A 24636-nucleotide genomic window follows, 5' to 3' on the forward strand; every position below is an offset into this window, starting at 1 on the left:
CGAAGTTATTAAGAGAAAGAAAAGAAAGAAAATGGTCCATTACAGTTAAACCAGTCCAAATGTGCACATGTCATTGGAGCTCATCTCTTCCAAAAGCTGGGTATAACCATTACTCACGGCACTGATTTCCCATCACCAATCACCGGTAGAGCTTCCCATTTTGGATTCCTTCATCTTGCGGAGAACTCCTTGCGGTCTCCTCTTCCCATCAGGACGAATCCTATGGGTGTCTCTCCCGAACTTCTCCTCTCCATATCTCCCCCAAAAGATCATGAACCCCACCACTGTCTATCACAAATCTCTCTGCTCCCACCTCTCTCTAGAACCTTCTGTCCATCCCACCATCCTGATTGGTTGACACAACATTCCCAAGTTGAACAACCCAGCACCTTATCTTTAGCCGAGACCAAAACATTCTACCAGCAGGACACACTGCTTCACAGAAAACTACTAAAATGAAATACCTCACAGCATAGCAGAAGATATCTTAATCAGGGCATTACACATGTATTTGTTCAGTGTGTGTTTTTAGTGCTTGTGGTTGTCTTTATATCTTTATAGAAACTTTCTAGTTTCAGTGACAGTTATTGCATTACTTCGATATGGGCTATTTCGTTGGTTAATTTAGGCAACGGAATTTGAATGGAACAAACTATTATCAGAAATCTGGTAAAAGAGGACCAAACCACACTGGTTTGGTCTCTTTGTTGCCATTTGTCTCCCTTGCGACTAGGCTCTGTTTTTGCTCTCTTCTACTGTTGCTTTTCCTCCATTCCTTTGTTCCTGTAATGCTTAATATTGGATTGTTCAAGTTAAATCTGATCAATTAGATGCAGATGTATAGCAAAACGACCACACAGTCAAATCAGCGTTTTCAGTGCAAAATGCATACATTGCCAACTTCTTCAAAACACGGTGTGTTCACTTGTTTTAAACAACTGTAATTTATGTACAATATCTCATGGTGCTGAGTGATTTGGAATCATTTGTTTGGTTGTGCAACTTACGCCTGAGAAGATAGATCCAAATGTATAACAAAACGACCATGTTGAATCCATGGTAAGTCCTTACTTCTCAAGCAAAATGCATATATTGTCACTTTCTTCAAAAATACTATGTGGTAACTTGTTTAAAGAAACTTCTTTTTATGTATCTCATTGTGATGAATGCGTTGGAGTCATTAACTTGATTCTACTACTTAAGTTTACAAATATAGATCTAAATGTAGAACAGAATGACCACATAGTCAAAATGATGGTCTCCATTACAAAATACATACGTTATGGCGAGAGACCTAGGCGAGGACAGTTAGGACCCAAGTGTTGAAGTATCTGAAGCTAGAATCGAGGCACGATATGAGACTGAAATGAAAACAGGGTTCAAACTGGATGCTAGACGTAAGACCAAAATTGATCTGATGATTGAACATCGAACCTCAGTTCAGCTGCTCTGTAAATATTAAAATCCTAGTGGTGGGGGGGGGGGCTGAATCTTTAAAGGGGCCGCGCCAGGTATCCATGGAGGATGGTGCGGTCGGGTGTATGTTGGAACAGGAACCCCCTCTCCGACGCCCGACTCCTGACTGCCCTGGCTGCTCGGAGAGACGATAATGGTGGTCATGGATGAGCGCCAGATCCAAGGTGTCCCTTCCTCAGGTCCGATTTCCTCCCAGTCCAGGAGGAACTGCCGAACACCCTGAACAGTTCATGAATCTAGATTTCTTTTTTATGGTAAAGGCATGTTCCCCATCAACAAACCCAGGTGGCGGTGGGACTGGTGTTTACATGTTTTAATTTGGAAGTGTGGAAGCTGGAGTTGATCTTGAGGGTCTTGGGAAGCTGCAAAGTGTAAGCCACTGGGTTTGCTTTCTTGAGCACCTTACTAGTTCCAGTGCTCCCCGACTAGACAGGGTCAGGACTCGCACGGTCCAATTGGCTGGAGCCAGCTTGTCTGTCCTTGGAGGTAGGACTGGGTCTCCCGAAGGGTGGTGAATTTGTGGAATTTATTACCATAGGCAGATGTGGAGGCCAGGTCGTTGGGTATATTTAAGGCAAGCTTGATCGGTTCTAGATTGAACATGGCATCAGCGGTTACTGGGAGAAGGCTGAGGAGTGGGGCTCAGCAGGGGAAAATAGGATCAGCCTTGATTGAAAGTCTTATGGCCTTATCTTAAAGGACCTGATACTGCCACTACATGTAAAGGATAGACTGCAAGCACCCTTTTGTATTAAACAGACTGAATTTTTAAAAAGTTCCAAACGAAATGATAATTTAAAGTAATGTTTTTAGACTTTCATTCATATATTAGCGGTGACCTGATAGAGGTGTATAAGATGATGAGAGGCATTGATCCTGTGGATAGTCAGAGACTTTTTCCCAGGGCTGAAATGGCTATCACGAGAGGGCACAGTTTTAAGGTGCTTGGAAGTAGGTACAGAGGAGATGTCAGGGGTATGTTTTTTACGCAGAGAACGGTGAGTCCGTTGAATGGGCTGCCGGCGACAGTGGTGGAGGTGGATACGATAGGGTCTTTTAAGGGACTCCTGGATAGCTACACGGAGCTTAGAAAAATAGAGGGCTATGGGTAACCCTAGGTAATTTCTTTTTTTTTGTAATTTATTTTTTATTGAAGTTCATCATATACATGCTCGGCACAGCTTTGTGGGCCGAAGGGCCTGTATTGCGCTGTAGGTTTTCTATGTTGTCTATGTTTCTATGTTTTTATAATCTATTATTGCCTGGGTCCGCCCTCTCGCTTAATTTTAAAGCTGCATCATCAGAAGACAAAGAGGAGATAGCTTGCGCAGTTCTCTTGTCATTGCGGCCGAGTGGCTGCGCTGCTGCGTGTAACTGACATTGATTTCTTGAACAATATTCACATGCAAATATCCATTTCTCCCGGTGGTTTTCTGTTATAATTGTCCGCCCTCTATTGGGAGTTTCTGTAGTTTGTTTCCCCAGCTTGTTAAATAGTTAAACACATCTTCTGTAAAAACTGACTTTGCTGAAGCATAAATTTTCCGCGCCATCTCAAATTGGCACAACATTTTAAATGTTTCCTGAACACATGAAGAGAATAATACTGATTGGATCCTACATGACAATTTCGACTCCAACATCGTTATTCATCACTTGGTTACCGCATGCTGATGTGAGTCTACCCATACATGTGGAGCATATATGACTAGCCATACGGCAGTTCTATGAGAACTCTAGGTTGCCTACCTTTGCTGCTATCACTTGCATTGCTCCAGAGCTTCCATGGGATAGTAAGTTGGTGGCAGTAGCCCTGGAATTCATCTGTAATCCTGATGAAGGACCTCGGCCCGAAACGTCGCCTGTACTCTTTTCCATAAACGCTACTTACTGAGTTCCTCCAGCATTTTGTGTGTGTTGCTGGAATTTAACTAATGGCATTTGGACTCACTGGGATCTTGGAATGTTCTTACATCTTACCTTCATTGTGTGGGTAGTTAGTGAGACGTTTGTTTGTGTGATGTGATGGAAGAGATTGAAATTTGACAAAGGTTTTAATTAAGCAAGTATCGAAAATGGAAAATAATCTTTTGATTATTAATGAGAAAACAGACTTCCTCAATAAAGAAGTAATTCACAACACACGGTAGTCTTGATATCCACAACATTTCATTGTATGGATTATGCTCGATATTCACAACATTTTTGTATAGATTATGCTCGATATTCACAACACTTTTGTATAGATTATGCTCGATATTCGCAATACTTTATCGTTTAGGTTCTGAGCCACTTGCCACCCCACTCCATGGTGCATTTGGCACATTATAATTCTGAAATTGCTCGCGTGCCTGTTTGTCAGGTACGAGCTTTCACGATGATCTCAGAAAGCGCTTTATTACACCTTTCTCAAAACGTCATGGAGAATCTCAGTGCCTTCTTATCTACGCGTCGTGCGCTAAGTGATAATGAGCTGCAAGTAGGTTGCCGCCCCTTAACTCAGGTTGCTGAGATCAATTGCAACATGGCTAATAATGGCTGATAGAACTGAAGCCAAGAAGAAAGATATGCATTTAAAAATAGCGCCATCATCACAGCTCTCGATGTTTTTTTCATACGTATTGTAAGTGCAATTACTTATTATAAAGACAAATGCAGTTGCTACTTTTGTGCATAGCAGCATCCTAATCAGTTAATGTATTTAGATAGTGTAGGTTGAGGGAATTGTGTTCACCAGGACACCAGAATGGTCACCAGTCAAAACTCTTGACTTCTCTAACCATTGCTGAGATTGTTGATGTCCTGACCAACCATTACCTTTTTAGAATCAGCCTAGATTATGTGTTCAAATACTAGGCATAGTGCTCATACCACACCCTTCAAACTTCCAAGTGAGAATATGATCAACTGAGCCAAAATATCATGGGTTATTTTGTATTTACTTTCCTTGTTTTACTCCTCTGATTCCTACCCAATGCCCTCCTGTTCCAAAATGCCAAAAGAAGAGCTGCATCCACTTGGTAGCCAGGAATAGCACCCATGTGGTTTTCTCTCCTGTTGTCTGGATCTCTGGGAATCCACGATAAGGGAAATCATGTTGAAATATCAGAATGCTTCCACCTAGATGCTCAGTGCATTGGTGCTGGTCTTCAACCCATGAACCACAATAATCCAACTACAAAGCCCCAGAATTCGATATTTGTGCTTATAGTTTGACTTTTGTGGGCTGGTGGTTTGGGGAGAAGCTGTTCTGGGCACCGCACTGCAAATTCATGGATGAACAAATTAAAAAAAAGATCCCTCAATATTTTGTTTGGCAGTGGCACCTTTAAATATCCATGAATTAATGAGACTAAGAGGGATCACAGTTTGATAAAAAAAAATTGGACATTCCTTTTGGTAAGCCCTCAAGCTTTGCTGCTTTACATTTTTAATAAGACAATTTAATATAATTATTTAATGCTTACTGGGCATTGGACGATTGTAACTTTTTCCTCCAGACACTAAACAGGAATCAAGAGAAGGAAATGCTCTGTTACAATAACTCTGAATGAATTACATTTTTCTTTCAGTGGGCTAAATCATGAAATAACCACAATTTGTTTGGTGTCTGAAGAAATGGAAACATTGTCAACTTCTTTGACATATTTTTTGGGCAAGAATTTCACAACATTGGTTTCTAAATGATACATGAAATGTTTTTGCATAAAGTTGTAGAAGATGGGATTCACGACGCAGTGAGAAAAGGTGAAGCACTTGCCCAACTCATGAAGTAATGAAATTACAGTCTCCATATTACAGTTTGTGGACCAATCCACTGCAGAAATAAATGTGGTTATGTAAAAAGGTGACCAACACAACATAAACACTATGATATAAACAGATATTAATTTACTGAGCCGAATACTTTCTGTGTTATGGGAGGCTTTTGAGGCTTTTGTAGTGAAGATATTACTCACGATGATGATGGGGAAGGGGATAACAAACCCGCAAATTGTGACAAAAAAATTTGCAATATTCCAAGAGGTGATACTATCTATGAAGCAAAATGTATGCCAAGATTCAAAAACGTCATAAAGAAGATAATGAGGTATGGATAATACTACGGCAAGAGTCCACAAACACACACACACCATCCAGCGGATGCGTCGATCCCTTGGTCCTAGAGCTTGATCTGGGTATCGCAGTGAGAGGTATCTCTCAATGGTCATATAGGTTAAGAAAAAAGTGCTGCTGTACAGATTAACACAATACAGGAAGGCATCAAGTTTACACAGAAAGCTGCCCCAGAACCATTCGTAACTGTGCGAGATCTCCATCAGCCTGAATGGGATGGTTAAAACTGCACCCATGTCAGCAACGGCTAAATTAAAAACATAGAAGTAGCTTTCTTTCTTGGCCTTTTTTATCTTCCAGTTTATCCAAAGGACGAGGGCATTCTCTACCAAACCTGCTATAAAAAATAATATGTACATAACTATTAATGAACTGTCCAGTATGTCAAAATCTACATAGATGGAGCAGGAACATTCTGCACCAAGGCAATGATCGTTGTTGTCATTGTGCAAGCTGTCACTTGGTACGGTCACAGTTACTTCCTCCATGGGGGACCTGCGGATATGAGAACCATTATTAGAATTATATTGAATAAGGTATCCATTCACAGCCACAGAAAATGGCTCAGCCCTTTGCTCTGCTAGTATCCTGTACTGTTTTAAGTACAGTAAAGAACACTAGCAGAATTAAGTATGGAGAGGATCCTTCACTAATGTATGATTAAGTTATCTTCAGAAACAATTTTTTCTTTTAACAAGGCTCTGCCAATTACCACTTGTCCCCAAATGAACACCACCTCCAAAAGCAAAATGAGTAATTAAATTTTATAGTCCCCTGGTGAACGTTCAAGAGCAACCCATTTTTGAGGGGAATTTCAGGTTCCCATTATAACTATGCGAAGGATTGCTAATGTTCTTTGATCTCCCTTTACAACTGTCCCAGACCATGCCACACAACTCAGCGGGTAAAGGCAACTCAGCCTTCCATCTGGGTGTTTTATTTCAGCACCAAACTGGTTATTATGGCAGAAACATTGTTGGCTGTATAAGATCATAAGACTATAAGATAGAGGAGCAGAATTAGGCCATGTGGCCCATGGAGTCTGCTCCGCAATTTTATCATGGCTGATCTGTTTTCCGTCTCAGCCTCAATATCTTGCCTTCTCCCCATAACCCTTCATGCACTGATTAATCAAGAATCTATCAAACTCTGCCTGAAATATACCCAATAACTTGGCCTCCACAGCCACCTGTGGCAATGAAGTCCACAGATTCACCACTCTCTGGCTGAAGTAATTCTTCCTCATCTCCATTCTAAACAGACACCCCTCTATTCTGAGGCTGTGTCCTCTGGTCCTAGACTCCCCCACCATGGGAAACACCCTCTCCACATCCATTTTATCAAGGCCTTTCAATATTCGATAAGTTTCAATGAGGTCACCCCTCATTCTTCTGAATTCCAGTGAGAAGTGGCCCAGAGCCATCAAACACTCCTCATATGACAAACCTTTCAATCCCAGAATCATTTTCATGAACCTCCATTAAACTCTCTCCATCATCAGCATATCCTTTCTTAATTTTTTGCATTTTCTCTTCATTTAGAAAATAGTCTACCCTTTTATTTCTCTTACCAAAATGCATGACCATACACTTCCCAACACTGTATTCCACCTGCCATTTCTTTGCCCATTCTCTTAATCTGCCTGTCCTTCTGTAGCTTCTCTATTTCCTCAGAACTGTCTGTCCCTCCACCAGTCTTTGTATCATCTGCAAACTCTGCCACAAAGCCATCAATTCTGTTATCCAAGTCATTGACATATAATGTAAAAAGAAGTCGTCCCAACATCACTAGTCATGGCAGCTAACTAGAAAAGGCTCCCTTTATTCCCACTCTTTGCCTCCTGCCAATCAGCCACCACTTTATCCATGCTAGAATCTTTCCTGTAATACGACAGACTCATAGCTTGTTAAGCGGCCTCGTGTGTGGCATCTTGTCAAAGGCCTTCTGTAAATCCAAGTATACAACATCCACCAATTCTCCTTTGTCTATCCTGCTTGTTATCTCTTCAACGAAGTCCAACAGATTTGTCAGGCAAGATTTTCCCTCAGGAAATCATGCTGACTACCGCTTACTTTATCATGTGCCTCCAAGTACCCCGAAACCTCATCCTTAATAATCGACTCCAACATCTTCCCAACCACTGAGGTCAGACTAACTGGCCTATAGTTTCCTTTCTTCTGCCTCTCTCCCTTCTTGAAGAGTGGAGTGACATTTGAAGTATGGACTTACTTCTGTGCTGAATGACTGTAAATCACAGCTTCATCTGGAAGAACTGTTTGGGTCCTGGACAAAAGGAAGGGAAGAGATAAAAGGGCAAGTCCATTTCTTGCAGAAGCAATTGTCCCTTTTTTTGAAATATTTTCCTTTCATCAGAGTAGAAAAAGATTTCCACTATTTCTGCTACGACCAGCCCCCATCCCCTCAAAAAGAGCAAAGATGTGGTTCCTCTTGTTCTTACCTTTCCCTCCACCAACCTCCACATTCAGTTGATCGTCCTATATAATTTCAACTACCTCCACCGAGATACCACCAACTGATGCACCCACCCCTCTATCAGCAAAGGACTGCTCCCTCTGTATAATGGCTCATTTCTTAAAATAGTCTGTGATGTAAACAACTCTCTGTATTAAATATGATCTTTAAATCATGTCGGGAATATGGAAGAAAAACAGAAAATGTTGGAAAGACTCAAAAGGTGAAGCTACAATTGTGGCGTATGAGAAACAGAGTTAATGCTTCAGGTCAATGGCCCTTCACAATTGCTCCTTGCTTCATATTTCCTTCAAATCAGATAATTCTATCAAAGCTGAGCCTTGATTGCTCAGTTTTTGAGATCAGTGTAGATTAATGTACCGTTCTTAACTAAAAGAAAATATAACTAAATCGATAGAGACTTTTTTCTCATTACAACTCTGAACTGTCATATTGTTCACTTTTCAAAGTAATGTGGTATGAAGTTGTCACTGACCTGAATAAGTGCTCCTTTCAATCTGCTATGTGAGTTGCTCCAACACAGAAGTAATCTTTGCAAATGGTTGTGAGGTCCGATATTTATTGAGTTTTGAAGCAGGGAGGAAGGAACCTGAGGGGTGATCTTGTGGTAAACAGGAAACCATGGGAGCTAAACAAAAGCAAAGCTCAAGTGGCCATGAGGTGTACTGAGATAATGAATGTTTTGTTTGGCTTTTGCTTTGAAAGGTCAGCATCTTTACTTCCCCGAATGAGGCAAATTGCTAACAACTGGCTGAAGGTGCGGTGTACCAATCCATTGACTAAATTAGCAGAGGAGGACATTTTGTTCCAGAAGTAAAATAGGAGGGGCGGTGAATGGGAATATTTTCAACATGAAGTTGTAGAATTGTGTCCCAGTGTGTGTCTGTGACTTCAAGGGAGCATAAGAAAAAATTGAAGGGAGGAATAAGCCTTTTCAGGATGCCCGGTGATTGTTCAGAATTGTATAATTTTCTCACACCTTTCGGACAACTTTTCCTCAAGTCTGCCATTATAAGACCATAACAGATTCAGCCCATTCAGCCCATCAAGTCCACTCTATCATTCCCTCATGTCTGATTTATGACCCCTCTCAACCCTATTCTCCTAACTTCCTCTTTGTAACCTTTGACACCCTTACTAATCAAGAATCTATTAACCTCTGCTTTAAATATACTCAATGACTTGACCTCCACAGCCACCTGTGGCGATGAATTCTACAGATTCACCACCCTCTGGCTAAAGAAATTCCTCCTCAGCTCTGTTCTAAGTGGTGTCCTCCGATCCTAGACTCCCCTACTACAGGTTGAAGTGTGTCTATTGTAATGCAAAAAATATCAGGAACAGTAGGGATGAACAGAGCATGGGACAGCACATGGAACTATGATGTTGTGGCTATTACAGAGACTTGGCTGTCACAAGGGTAGTAATGGCTGTTGGATGTTCCAGGGTTTAGATGTTTCAAAAGGAATAAGGAGTGAGGTAAAAGAGGTGGGAGAGTGGCATTTCTAATCATGGATATTATCACATCAGGGATAGTATCAGAAGGAGAAGATGTCATGGGGCAATGGTCTACTGAGTGTCTACAGTGTGTGTGAAAGCAAGAAACAGAAAGGGAGCAATAGTGTTCACAGTGATTTTGAGGAAAGTGGCAATGCATGCATTTTGCAAGGGGGACATTCATTTTGAACATGTGGTCATCTTGTTCTACAGTTGGATCTATTTTCTCATAGTTAAGTTGTACAACCAAATACATGATTCCAAAGTACTCAGCACCATAAAGTTGCTTAAAACAAGTTAACACATGGTATTTGGGAAGAATCAGAATCAGGTTTATTATCACCGGCATGTGTCGTGGAATTTGTTAACTTAGCAGCAGCAGTTCAATGCCGTACATAATCTAGAAAAAAGTAAATCAATTACAGTAGGTATATATATATGTGTGTGTGTGTGTGTGTGTATTAAATAGTTAAATTAAAACATTGCAAAAACAGAAATATTAAAAAAGGTGAGGTAGTGTTCATGGGTTCAATGTCCATTTAGGAATCGGATGGCAGAGGGGAAGAAGCTGTTCCTGAATCGCGGAGTGTGTGCCTTCAGGCTTCTGTACCTCCTATCTGATGGTAACAGTGAGAAAAGGGCATGCCCTGGGTGCTGGAGGTCCTCAATAATGGATGCTGCCTTTCTGAGGTACCACTCCTTGAAGAAGTCTTGGATACTACGAAGGCTGGTACCCAAGATGGAGCAGACTAATTTTACAACTTTCTGTAGCTTCTTTTGATCCTGTGCTGTAGCCCCTCCTCCCCCATACCAGACAGTAATGCGGCCTGTCAGAACCATCTCCACTGTACATCTGTAAAAGTTTACAGGTGTTTTAGGTGACAAACCAAATCTTCTCAACTCTTGCCTTCTTTATAACTACATCGATATGTTAGGACCAGGTTAGATCCTCAGAGATATTGACACCCAGGAACTTGAAACTGCTCACTCTCTCCACTTCTGATCCCTCTATGAGGATTGGTATAGAACATAGAACATAGATTAGTACAGCACAGTACAGGCCCTTCGGCCCACAATGTTGTGCCGACCCTCAAACCCTGCCTCCCATATAACCCCCCACCTTAAATTCCTCCATATACCTGTCTGGTAGTCTCTTAAACTTCACTAGTGTATCTGCCTCCACCACTGACTCAGGCAGCGCATTTCACGCACCAACCACTCTCTGAGTAAAAAACCTTCCTCTAATATCCCCCTTGAAATTCCCACCCCTTACCTTAAAGCCATGTCCTCTTGTATTGAGCAGTGGTGCCCTGGGGAAGAGGCGCTGGCTATCCATTCTATCTATTCCTCTTATTATCTTGTACATCTCTATCATGTCTCCTCTCATCCTCCTTCTCTCCAAAGAGTAAAGCCCCAGCTCCCTTAATCTCTGATCATAATCCAAACTCTCTAAACCAGGCAGCATCCTGGTAAATCTCCTCTGTACCCTTTCCAATGCTTCCTCATCCTTCCTATAGTGAGGTGACCAGAACTGGACACAATACTCCAAGTGTGGCCTAACCAGAGTTTTATAGAGCTGCATCACTACATCGCAACTCTTAAACTCTATTCCTCAACTTATGAAAGCTAACACCCCATAAGCTTTCTTAACTACCCTATCCACCTGTGAGGCAATTTTCAGGGATCTGTGGACATGTACCCCGAGATCCCTCTGCTCCTCCACACTACCAAGTATCTTACCATTTACTTTGTACTCTGCCTTGGAGTTTGTCCTTCCAAGGTGTACCACCTCACACTTCTCTGGGTTGAACTCCATCTGCCACTTCTCAGCCCACTTCTGCATCCTATCAATGTCTCTCTGCAATCTTTGACAATCCTCTACACTATCTACAACACCACCAACCTTTGTGTCGTCTGCAAACTCACCAACCCACCCTTCTACCCCCACATGCAGGTCGTTAATAAAAATCACGAAAAGTAGAGGTCCCAGAAGCGATCCTTGTGGGACACCACTAGTCACAACCCTCCAATCTGAATGTACTCCCTCCACCACCACCCTCTGCCTTCTGCAGGCAAGCCAATTCTGAACCCACTGGCCAAACTTCCCTGGATCCCATGCCTTCTGACTTTCTCAATAAGCCTACTGTGTGGAACCTTGTCAAATGCCTTACTAAAATCCATATAGATCACATCCACTGCGCTGCTCTCATCTATATGCCTGGTCACCTCCTCAAAGAACTCTATCAGGCTTGTTAGACACGATCTGCCCTTCACAAAGCCATGCTGATTGTCCCTGATCAGACCATGATTCTCTAAATGCCCAGAGACCCTATCTCTAAAAATCTTTTCCAACAGCTTTCCCACCACAGACGTAAGGCTCACTGGTCTATAACTACCTGGACTATCCCTACTACCTTTTTTGAACAAGGAGACAACATTCGCCTCCCTCCAATCCTCCGGTACCATTCCCGTGGACAACGAGGACATAAAGATCCTAGCCAGAGGCTCAGCAATCTCTTTCCTCGCCTCGTAAAGCAGCCTCTGGAATATTCCGTCTTATCCATCCTAATGTATTTTAACAACTCCAACACCTCCTCTCCCTTAATATCAGCATGCTCCAGAACATCAACCTCACTCATATTGTCCTCACCATCATCAAGTTCCCTCTCATTGGTGAATACCGAAGAGAGGTATTCATTGAAGACCTCGCTCACTTCCACAGCCTCCAGGCACATCTTCCCACCTTTATCTCTAATCAGTCCTACCTTCACTCCTGTCATCCTTTTTTTCTTCACATAATTGAAGAATGCCTTGGGGTTTTCCTTTACCCTACTCGCCAAGGCCTTCTCATGCCCCCTTCTTGCTCTTCTCAGCCCCTTCTTAAGCTCCTTTCTTGCTTCCCTATATTCTTCAATAGACCCATCTGATCCTTGCTTCCTAAACCTCATGTATGCTGCCTTCTTCCACCTGACTAGATTTTCCACCTCACTTGTCACCCATGGTTCCTTCACCCTACCATTCTTTATCTTCCTCACCGGGACAAATTTATCCCTAACATCCTGCAAGAGATCTCTAAACATCGACCACATGTCCATAGTACATTTCCCTGCAAAAACATCATCCCAATTCCCACCCGCAAGTTCTAGCCTTATAGCCTCATAATTTGCCTTTCCCCAATTAAAAATTTTCCTGTCCTCTCTGATTCTATCCTTTTCCATGATAATGCTAAAGGCCAGGGAGCGGTGGTCACTGTCCCCCAGATGCTCACCCACTGAGAGATCTGTGACCTGACCCGGTTCATTACCTAGTACTAGATCTAGTATGGCATTCCCCCTAGTTGGCCTGTCCACAAACTGTGACAGGAATCCGTCCTGGACACACTTAAACTCTGCCCCATCTAAACCCTTGGAACTAATCAGGTGCCAATCAATATTAGGGAAGTTAAAGTCACCCATGATAACAACCCTGTTATTTTTGCACCTTTCCAAAATCTGTCTCCCAATCTGCTCCTCTGTATCTCTGCTGCTACCAGGGGGCCTATAGAATACCCCCAATAGAGTAACTGCTCCCTTCCTGTTCCTGACTTCCACCCATACTGACTCAAAAGAGGATCCTGCTACATTACCCATCCTTTCTGTAGCTGTAATAGTATCCCTGACCAGTAATGCCATCCCTCCTCCCCTTTTTCCCCCCTCTCTATCCCTTTTAAAGCACTGAAATCCAGGAATATTCAGAATCCATTCCTGCCCTGGTGCCAACCAAGTCTCTGTAATGGCCACTACATCATAATTCCATGTATGTATCCAAGCTCTCAGTTCATCACCTTTGTTCCTGATGCTTCTTGCATTGAGGTACACACATTTCAGCCCTTCTACCTTACTGTCTTTACACCGTTTATTCTGCTTCTCTTTCCTCAAAGCCTCTCTATATGTCAGATCTGGCTTTACTCCATGCACTTCTTTCACTGCTCTATCGCTCCGGGTCCCATTCCCCTTGCAAATTAGTTTAAACCCTCCCGAACCATGCTAGCAAACCTACTTGCAAGGATATTGCTCCCCCTCGAGTTCAGGTGCAACCCATCCAATCTGTACAGGTCCCACCTTCCCCAGAAGAGATCCTAATGATCCAAAAATCTAAAATCCTGCTCCCTGCACCAACTCCTCAGCCATGTATTCAACTGCCATCTCCTCCAATTCTTACCATCTCTGTCACGTAGCACTGGCAGCAATCCTGAGAACGCCACCCTTGAGGTCCTGTTCTTCAGCCTTCTGCCTAGTTCCCGAAACTCACACTTCAGGACCTCATCCCTCTTCCTGCCTATGTTGTTGGTACCAAAATGTATCACGACTTCTGGTTGCTTTCCCTCTTGTACCAGGATGTCGTGCACCCGGTCAGAGACATCCCGGACCCTGGCACCCGGGAGGCAACAAACCATGCGGGTGTCCTTCTCACATCCACAACATCTCCTGTCTGCTCCCCTGACTATAGAGTCTCCAATGACGACAGCTCTCCACTTCTCCAACCCACCCTTCTGCACCACAGGATCAGACTCAGTGCCGGAGGCCCTGCCACCGTGGCTCACACCTGGTCAGTCGTCCCCGCCAACAGTATCCAGGACGGTAAACTTATTATTCAGGGGAAAGATTACAGGGGTGCTCTGCACTACCTGACTGCTCACCTTCGCTTTTCCCCCTCTGACTGTCACCCAACAACCTGCTTCCGACAGCCTAGGTGTTCTCTTGTCTTACCCTTCCTGAAGTCCATAATCAGCTCTTTCATCTTACTAACATTTAGTGCAAGGTTGTTGCTGCGACCCTACTCAACTAGCCGGTATATCTCATTCCTGCACATCTTCTCATCTCCATCAGAGATTCTGCCAAATTTATAGATGGCTTTTGAGTTATACCTAGCCACACAATCATGGGTACAGAGAGAGTAGAGCAGTAGGCTAAGCACACATCCCTGTGTTAATTGTCAGGTGGAGATGTTATTCCGAATCTGCACAGATTGTGATCTTCCAGTTAGGAAGTTGAGGATCCAATTGCAGAGGGCGGTACAGAGGCCTAGGTCCTGTAGCTTATCGATCAGGACTGTGGGAATGATGGTGTTAAACGCTGAGCTATAGTTAACGAGCAGCATCCTGGCATTTGTGTTGTCCAGGTCACCTAAGGCAGTGTGAAGAGCCACTGAGATTGTGTCTGCCGTTGACCTATTGTGGCGATAGGCAAGCTACAGTGGGTCCAGGTCCTTAGCTGAGGCAGGAGTTGATTCTGGCCATGACCAACCTCTCAAAGCACTTCATCACCGTAGATGTGAGTGCTATTGGACGATAGTCATTAAGTGACATTGTATGCATTTTGCTCTAGAAACACTAATTTGGCTGTGTGGTCAAATAAATAGCTCCAAAGCATTGGATACCATGAGATACATTGAATAATGTTGTTTAAAACAAGTTACCACATGATAATTTTGAAGAAAGTGGCAATGTATGCATTTTCAATGGAAACTCTCATATTGACTATGTGGTCATTTTGTTACCTGTATATATTTGGATCTGTTTTCCTGAACTTAAGTTGCAGAACCAAGAAAATAATTCCAACACACTCAGCACTATGAGATACATGAAATAAAGTTGTTTACAAAAGGTTACCACATCGTGTTTTTGAAAAGAGTGGCAATGTATGTTACAACATGCACACGACCATGCCAGGCTCCGGGGTGTAGATGCCCTAACTCTCCAGAATATGGATAGCTGGGGTGGCCTCTTTAAAGATTCAGCCTGCCCCACTAATGGGGGGCCATGTTTTGGCACCAGGATTTTAACATTTAAAGAGCAATTGAACTGAGTTCAATGCTTGGGCTGCTGTGGAGGGGGTGTCCTGAGGCCCCATCATTTTGGGCTCTGGCTGTTGGTGGCACGAGACTGTGAATGATGTGGGGATGTTGGAAAATAGTGTAGTTTCGGGTAATGGAAAGGATTTGGAAAAGGAACCTGAAACTGAGGGTCGGGGAGAGTGTGGGTTGGTGGGAAGAGGCTGGAATGAAACGTAGAAACGTAGGAAATCTACAGCACAATACAGGCCCTTCGGCCCACAAAGCTGTGCTGAACATGTCCCTACCTTAGAACTACCTAGGCTTTACCCATAGCCCTCTATTTTTCTAAGCTCCATGTAGCCATCCAGGAGTCTCTTAAAAGACTCTATCGTTTCCACCTCCACCGCCGCCGCCGGCAGCCCATTCCACGCACTCACCACTCTCTGCATAAAAAACTTACCCCTGATGTCTCCTCTGTACCTACTTCCAAGCACCTTAAAACTGTGCCCTCTCGTGCTAGCCATTTCAGCCCTGGGAAAAAGCCTCTGCCTATCCACACAATCAATGCCTCTCATCACCTTGTACACCTCTATCAGTTCACCTCTCATCCTCCGTCGCTCCAAGGAGAAAAGGCTGAGTTCACTCAACCTATTCTCATAAGGCATGCTCCCCAATCCTGGCAACAGTCTTGTAAATCTCGTCTGCACCGTTTCTATGGTTTCCATGTCCTTCCTGTAGTGAGGTGACCAGAATTGAGCACAGTACTCCAACTGGGGTCTGACCAGGGTCTTACATAGCTGCAACGTTACCTCTCGGCTCTTAAACTCAATACCACGGTTGATGAAGGCCAATGCACCGTATACCTTTTTAACCACAGAGTCAACCTGCGTAGCAGCTTTGAGTGTCCTATGGACTCGGACCCCAAGATCCCTCTGATCCTCCACACTGCCAAGAGTCTTACCATTAATGCTATATTTTACCATCATATTTTACCTACCAAAATGAACCACCTCACACTTATCTGGGTTGAACTCCATCTACCACTTCTCAGCCCAGTTTTGCATCCGATCAATATCCCATTGTAACCTCTGACAGCCCTCCACACTATCCACAACACCCCCAACCTTTGTGTCATCAGCAAATTTACTAACCCATCCCTCCACTTCCTCATCCAGGTCATTTATAAAAATCACAAAGAGTAAGGGTCCCAGAACAGATCCCTGAGGCACACCACTGGTCACCAGCCTCCATGCAGAATATGACCCATCTACAACCACTCTGCCTTCTGTGGGCAAGCCAGTTCTGGATCTACAAAGCAATGTCCCCTTGGATCCCATGCCTCCTTACTTTCTCAATAAGCCTTGCATGGGGTACCTTATCAAATGCCTTGCTAAAATCCATATACACTACATCTACTGCTCTACCTTCATCCATGTGTTTAGTCACATCCTCAAAAAATTCAATCAGGCTCGTAAGTCACGACGTGCCTTTGACAAAGCCATGCTGATTATTCCTAATCATATTATGCCTCTAAATGTTCATAAATCCTGCCTCTCAGGATCTTCTCCATCAATTTACCAACCACTGAAGTAAGACTCACTGGTCTATAATTTCTTGGGCTATCCCTACATCCATTCTTGAATAAGGGAACAACATCTGCAACCCTCCAATCTTCCGGAACCTCTCCTGTCCTCATTGATGATGCAAAGATCATTGCCAGAGGCTCAGCAATCTCCTCCCTCACCTCCCACAGTAGCCTGGGGTACATCTGTCCGGTCCCAGTGACTTATCCAACTTGATGCTTTCCAAAACTCCAGCACATCCTCTTTATTCATATCTACATGCTCAAGCTTTTCAGTCCACTGCAAGTCATCCCTACAATCACCAAGATCCTTTACCGTAGTGAATACTGAAGCAAAGTATTCATTAAGTACCTCTGCTATCTCCTCCGGTTCCATACACAGTTTTCCACTGTCACACTTGATTGGTCCTATTCTCTTACATCTTATCCTCTTGCTCTTCACATACTTGTAGAATGCCTTGGGGTTGGGTTTTCCTTAATCCTGTCCACCAAGGCCTTCTCATGGCCCCTTTTGGCTCTCCTAATTTCATTCTAAAGCTCCTTCCTGCTAGCCTCATAATCTTCTAGATCTCTATCATTATCTAGTTTTTTGAACCTTTCGTAAGCTCTTCTTTTCTTCTTGACTAGATTTACAACAGCCTTTGTACATCATGGTTCCTGTACCCTACCATCCTTTCCCTATCTCATTGGAACGTACCTATGCAGAACCCCACGCAAATATCCCCTGAACATTTGCCACATTTCTTCCATGCGTTTCCCTGAGAATATCTGTTTCCAATTTATGCTTCCAAGTTCCTGCCTGATAGCCTATTTCACCTTACTCCAATTAAGCGTTCCCCTAACTTGTCTGTTCCTATCCCTCTCCAATCCTATGGTAAAAGAGATAGAATTGTGATCACTATCTCCAAAATGCTCTCCCACCGAGAGACCTGACACCTGACCAGGTTCATTTCCCAATACCAGATCAAGTACAGCCTCTCCTCTTGTAGGCTTATCTGCATATTGTGTCGGGAAACCTTCCTGAACACACCTAACAAACTCCACCCCATCTAAACCCCTCACTCTAGGGAGATGCCAATCAATATTTGGGAAATTAAAATCTCCCACAACAACAACCCTGTTATTATTACTCCTTTCCAGAATCTGTCTCCCTAACTGCTCCTCGATGTCCCTGTTACTGTTGGGTGGTCTATAAAAACACCCAGTCGAGTTATTGACCCCTTCCTATTCTGAACTTCGACCCACAGAGACTCCGTAGACAACCCCTCCATGACTTCCCCCTTTTCTGCAGCCGTGACACTATCTCTGATCAACAGTGCCACGCCGCACCTCTTTTGCCTCCCTCCCTGTCCTTTCTGAAACATCTAAAGCCTGGCACTTGAAGTAGCCATTCCTGCCCCTGCACCATCCAATTCTCTGTAATGGCCACAACATCATAGCTCCAAGTGCTGATCCACACTCTAAGCTCATCTCCTTTATTCATAATACTTGTGGTATTAAAATAGACACATCTCAAACTATCAGTGTGAGCGCGTCCCTTCTCTACCACCTGCCTATCCTCCCTTTCGCACTGTCTCCAAGCTTTCTCTATTTGTGACCCAACCTCCCTTTCCTCTTGCACTTCAGTTCGGTTCCCACCCCCCAGCAGTTCTAATTTAAACTCTCCCCAATAGCCTTAGCAAACATCCCCACCAGGATATTGGTCCTCCTCGAATTCAAGTGCAACCCCTCCTTTTTGTACAGGTCACGCCCGCCCCAAAAGAGGTCCCAATGATCTAGAAATCTGAATCCCTGCCCCCTGCTCCAATCCCTCAGCCACGCATTTATCCTTGACCTCATTCTATTCCTATCCTCACTGTCACCTCACTATCCTCATTGCACAGGCAGTAATCCCGAAATTACTACCTTTGAGGTCCTGCTTCTCAACTTCTTTCCTAACTCCCTGTAGTCTGATTTCAGGACGTCCTCCCTTTGCCTTCCTATGTCATTGGTACCGATATGTACCACGACCTCTGGCTGTTCTCCTTCCCACTTCAAGATATAGTGGACGTGATCAGAAACATCCCAGACCCTGGCACCTGGGAGGCAAACTACCATCCGCGCTTCTCGAATGTAGATCTGGAAAACTGGAAAAAAAATAATATTGGAGTGATTGCAAGTGATAGAGAGAAAGGGCGAGATTTTTTGAAATAGAGGTAGGAAAACTTTAAGGTATTGTTTAAATTTGACCCGGAACAGCCTTCTTCCATCAATCCCATTAAGTTAACTAGAGAGTTAAAATCTACTATAGGGGTCCCAGAAAAGATCCCTGAGGCACACCACTGGTCACCGACCTCCATGAAGAATATGACCCATCTACAACCACTCTTTGCCTTCTGTGGGCAAGCCAATTCTGGATCCACAAAGCAATGTCTCCTTGGATCCCATGCCTCCTTACTTTCTCAATAAGCCTTGCATAAAGTACCTTGTCAAATGCCTTGCTGAAATCCATATACACTACATCTACTGCTCTACCTTCATCAATGTGTTTAGTCACTTCCTCAAAAAATTCAATCAGGCTCATAAGGCACGACCTGCCTTTGACAAAGCCACACTGACTATTCCTAATCATACTATGCCTCTCCAAATGTTCATAAATCCTGCCTCTCAGGATCTTCTCCATCAAGTTACCGACCACTGAAGTAAGACTCACTGGTCTATAATTTCCTGGGCTATCTCTACTCCCTTTCTTGAATAAGGGAACAACATCCGCAACCCTCCAATCCTCCGGAACCTCTCCCATCCCCATTGATGATGCAAAGATCATCACCAGAGGCTCAGCAATCTCCTCCCTCACCTCCCACAGTAGCCTGGGGTACATCTCGTCTGGTCCCGGTGACTTATCCAACTTGATGCTTTCCAAAAGCTCCAGCACATCTTCTTTCTTAGTATCTACATGCTCAAGCTTTTCAGTCTACTGTAACTCATCCCTACAATCGCCAAGATCCTTTTCCGTAGTGAATACTGAAGCAAAGTACTCATGAAGTTCCTCTGCTATTTCCTCCGATTCCATACACACTTTTCCACTGTCACACTTGATTCTTTCATGTCTTATCCTCTTGCTCTTCACATACTTGTAGGATGCCTTGAGGTTTTCCTTAATCCTGTTTGCCAAGGCCTTCTCATGGCTCCTTCTGGCTCTCCTAATTTCTTTCTTAAGCTCCTTCCTGCTAGCCTTATAATCTTCTAGATCTCTATCAAAGGTCATCAAGCTGTAATGGTTTGATTGAAGAAGAATTTTTAGGTATTTCTCATCTTATGTGTCTTAATGATGGAGGGTTATGTGATATAATGTTCATAATAGTTCTGAAATGCTATTGATTTAACTTTTGTTTTGAACATTCTGGTTGGAGTGAGTGAGTGGGACATCATGGGAGATGAAACATTGGGGAGCCATCATTTTCCTATATTTATAAGCGTGGATTTGAATTTGTATGGGGACAGGAAGGCACTTTTAGGAGGTGGACTATTGGTAAAGCAAATTGGGAGAGGTTTAAGATTTTATGTGATGAACGTCTGTCAGGGCTGAATGTTGAGGATGATGTGGATTTCTGCAATTAAAGGTTATGTCACATTATTCATCAAACTGTAGTGGAAATGATTCCTATTAAAAAGGGCGTTAATAGGAGAAAGGCTGTACCATGGTAGACTGAGGACAGTGCAGAGGCAATTAGCGAGAGAAATAAGGCATTTAGGAAAGTTAGGAAGCATCACTCTCCAAGTGACCTTATTTAGTATTAAAGGACACAGACCGTGGTGAGGAAAGTGGTGAATATTGCAAAATAGGTTTACTGGAGGTTATATTGTGATAGTATTGGAAGGGATATTAAACTCGGAGATGTTTGGGGAATGATTAAGAAAATGGGGGGGGGGGGGAGATTTGTAGGGATAATAATATTCCAGTATTGACTAAAGAAGGTAAAATGATTGTTACTGAAATAAAGAAGATTGAGTTACTGGCTTGGTCATTTGCTGTAATTCATAATCAAGATAATTTAAGTGAAGAAGTTAAGGTCCTAAGTGAATATCCTGATGTGTTGGAATCCAGCTGTAGCAATGATAGCATTACTGATGCAGAGTTTTCTTTGTGTGAATTTAAGTAGTCTATTAACAGTACAGGTCAGACAGCTCCAGGAAAGGATGATATACTGTATGATTAGACATACGATTGACAACTCTCTTGAGATAATATTAACATTTTTGAACAATATTTGGAAGTTAGGCCATCTTCTTTCCTCATGGAAAATGGCAGTAGTAGTGCCTATTCTAAAACCTGAGAGATCCTCATCTGATCCTTCTGGTTAATAGACCAATATCATTAACATCCGATTTGTGTACACTTATGGAATGTACAGTAATAGAGCATTTTAATTATATTTTGAAGAAAGTGGTGACATAACATTTTATTAGAGCAGATTTCAGAAGGGTACAATGACAATGGATTCAGATTTGTGTTTGGAAGATAATATTAGGAAAACACAGGTAAATAAAGAAGTTGTAATAGCAGTATTTTTGAGACAGAAAAAGCACATGCTATGAAAGGAAAGACTTTTGATTAAATTATGGAAATTGGGAGTGAGGGGAAGACTGTATAATTATTTTTCTGAGTTTTTTTATTTGAACGGTTTATGCAGGTAAGGGTGGGTAAAGTATGAGTTAGAGAATGGGACCCCACAAGGCAGTATGTGTAGCCCTTTATTATTTAATATTGTTATTAATGATATTTTCTCTGAGGTAGATACTGGGGTGGGTAAATAGCTATATGCAGATGATGGAGCTTAATGGATTAGAGGTAGAAATTTCAATTTTATTGTATATAGAATGCAATTAGTGATTAATAAGGTCAAGCAGCAGGTAAATAGATGGGGATTTAAGCTTTCAGAAGCCACAACACAGTTATGTGTTTTACAAAGAGGATTAATAGACCTGCATTTGATTTGAAATTATACGGTCAAACTCTTGAATAATTGAACGGATAACAAGCTGACATGGAAGAACCACATCAGTAAAAAAAATAATAAATGTAAAGGAGAATTAAATATTCTCAGCTGTCTACGTGGGTATTCTTGGGGTACTACATGAAAATCCTTGTTGACCATTTATATTTATGTAATTAGATCTGCTCTTGATTACAGCTGTGTGGCTTATGGATCAGCTTCATCTTCAACTTTAAAATGTTTGGATGTAATACAAGCACAGGTTCTAAGATGCAATAAGGTAGTCTCCTGTTTTGGCTTTACAGGTGGAAATGGGACAATTACCCTTACAGTTGTGGAGGCTGAAGTTGTTGGTAACATACTGGATTAATTTGAGGGAGCAGAAAAATGATCACCCTGTTAAAAGTGTGTTGGACTGTTGGGAACATAAGGGTGTTCTTAGTTTTGGGTGGCTGGGTTCTTATCACGTTTGGAATATGGGTTTGTTGGATTATGCAATATGCCCCACTGTAGTTTTCTCAGTAACCCGTCCTTGTTTTTTTCCCCAATGACTTTAGTTGATTTTAGGTTACATGATTTAATAAAATCTAATAATTCTGTTATGCCTGAGAGTCTGTTGGTCCATCAATATACTAAGGAACACTATTATGACACATAAACCATTTTTACAAATGGATCAAAATATAATTTAACTGGGAATGTTGGCGTGGCTGTTTTTGTGCCTGAGTTACAGGTAACAACAAAGAAATATCTTACTACTCATCTATCAGTATATACAGCAGAATTGGTTGCCATCATTTTGGACTTACAGTGGGTGGAGGAAATTTGTTCTTGCAAACTTGTAATTTGTTCAGATTCTTTTTCAGTTTTGATGAACCTTAAAACATTTCATTCCAGCAGTAGGTCAGATTTATCACTGGAAGCTCTTCAAACTTTATTTCATATTCAAAGTATTGGCTTACATGCCTGCTTCTTGTGGGTCCCTGCACATAGAGGTGTTGAGGGGAGAGAGTGGGCTGATTGTTTAGCTAAAAGAACTGTTAAAAGTTCAACAGTAGATATAGACCTTCTACTTAGAAAATCAGAAGCTAAGGAGTTGGTAGGGTTAAGAATTAGGGGGTTATGGTAAGACTTGTGGGATAAATGGCAAAAGGGGAGAAACCTTTTTAATATATATTATTTCTGTTTTTAGCAGGAATTAAAATTTATTCAATATACGAATACTGTAATTGATTTACTTATTTATTATTATTATTTTTTCTTCTATATTATGCATTGCATTGAACTGCCGCTGCTAAGTTAACAAATTTCACGACACATGCCGGTGATAATAAACCTGATTCTGACCTTTACAAAATACATAAAACCGTTGGGTTTATGTGAGATGGGGGTAAAACAAGAAGGGAAGGAATCACACACAAGAGAAAATCTGCAGAAGCTGGGAGTCCAAGCAACACACACAAAATGCTGGAGGAACTCAGCAGGCCAGGTAGCATCTATGGAAAAGAGTAAACAGTTGATGTTTCAGGCCGAGACCCTTCATCAGGACTGGGAAAAAAAAGATGAGAAGTCAGAGTAAGAAGGTGGGGGAGGAGAGGACGAAGTACAAGGTGGTAGGTGATAGGTGAAACAGGCAGAGGGGGAGGGGTGAAGTAAACAGCTGCAAAGTTAATTGGTGAAAGAGATAAAGTGCTGGAGAAGGAGGAATCTGATAGGACAGGGTATAAGACCATGGAAGAAAGGGAAGGGGGAGGAGCACCAGAGGGAGGTGATGGGCAAGTAAGGAGATAAGATGGGAGAGGGAAATGGGAATGGGGAATGGTGAAGGCGGGGGGGGGGAGGGGGGAGGGTGTGGAAATTACCAGAAGTTCAAGAAATTGATGTTCTTGCCATCAGGTTGGAGGCTACCCAGAATGAATATAAAGTGTTGGTCCCCCAACCTGATCACGACAGTAGAGGAGGCCATGTACTGACATGTTGGAATGGGAATGGGAAGTAGAATTAAAAGTGGGAGATCCCACTTTAGCTGGCAGATGGAGCATAGGTGCTTGGCAAAGCAGCCTCCCAATCTACATTGGGTCTCACTGATATACAGGAGGCCACACCGGAAGACACCTCCTCATGTTCACCCCTCGAACAGGACCATCACTGACTTTATTAACTCTGGGGATCTCCCATCCACCGCCACCAACCTCATAGTTCCCTTAACCTGCACCTCCTGTTTCTACTTCCTACTCAAGATTCACAAATCTGCCTGTCCAGTAGACCCATTGTTTTTGCTTGTTCTTCCTCACCAAACTTATATTTGCATACTTCGACTCTGTTTTATTCCCTCTGGTTCAGTCCTCTCCTACCTACATCCATGACACTTCACACACTCTGGATCTTTCCAATTATATCAAATTCCTTGGCTCCGATCATCTCATTTTCACCATGGATGTCCACTCCCTATACATCTCCATCCCCCATCAGGAGGGACTTAAAACTCCCTGCTTCTTTTAAGATAACAGACCCGACCAGTTCCCTTCCACCACCATTCTCCTCTGTCTGGTGGAACAAGTCCTCACTCTCAGTAATTTCTCCTCCCACTTCCTTCAAAACAAAGGTGTAGCCATCAGCACTTTCATGGGTCCCAACTATGCCTGCATTTTTGGTCAGCTACATGGAACAGTCTATGTTCCA

The 24636-nt window shown here is 42.7% G+C and overlaps 1 protein-coding gene across 1 annotated transcript; it reads right to left on the bottom strand.

Annotated features, from left to right (window-relative positions):
- Positions 1-3626: 3626 nt before the first annotated feature.
- LOC140191588 (G-protein coupled receptor 182-like) lies at positions 3627-8616 on the bottom strand. The gene is made up of 3 exons (XM_072249106.1): positions 8561-8616; positions 7822-7875; positions 3627-6087 (listed from the first exon to the last, which is right to left on the bottom strand). Exon 3 carries the CDS (start codon positions 6078-6080, stop codon positions 5058-5060), a length of 1023 nt encoding a protein of 340 aa, XP_072105207.1. The 5' UTR covers positions 6081-6087; positions 7822-7875; positions 8561-8616; the 3' UTR covers positions 3627-5057.
- Between the last annotated feature and the right edge of the window lie 16020 nt (positions 8617-24636).

This window comes from Mobula birostris, chromosome X, assembly GCF_030028105.1.
Source record: "Mobula birostris isolate sMobBir1 chromosome X, sMobBir1.hap1, whole genome shotgun sequence".
Lineage (NCBI taxonomy): Eukaryota > Metazoa > Chordata > Chondrichthyes > Myliobatiformes > Myliobatidae > Mobula > Mobula birostris.

Coding starts and splice junctions, on each gene's coding strand:
- LOC140191588 (XM_072249106.1), bottom strand. CDS start 6,080: ATGGAGGAAGTAACTGTGACCGTACCAAGTGACAGCTTGCACAATGAC.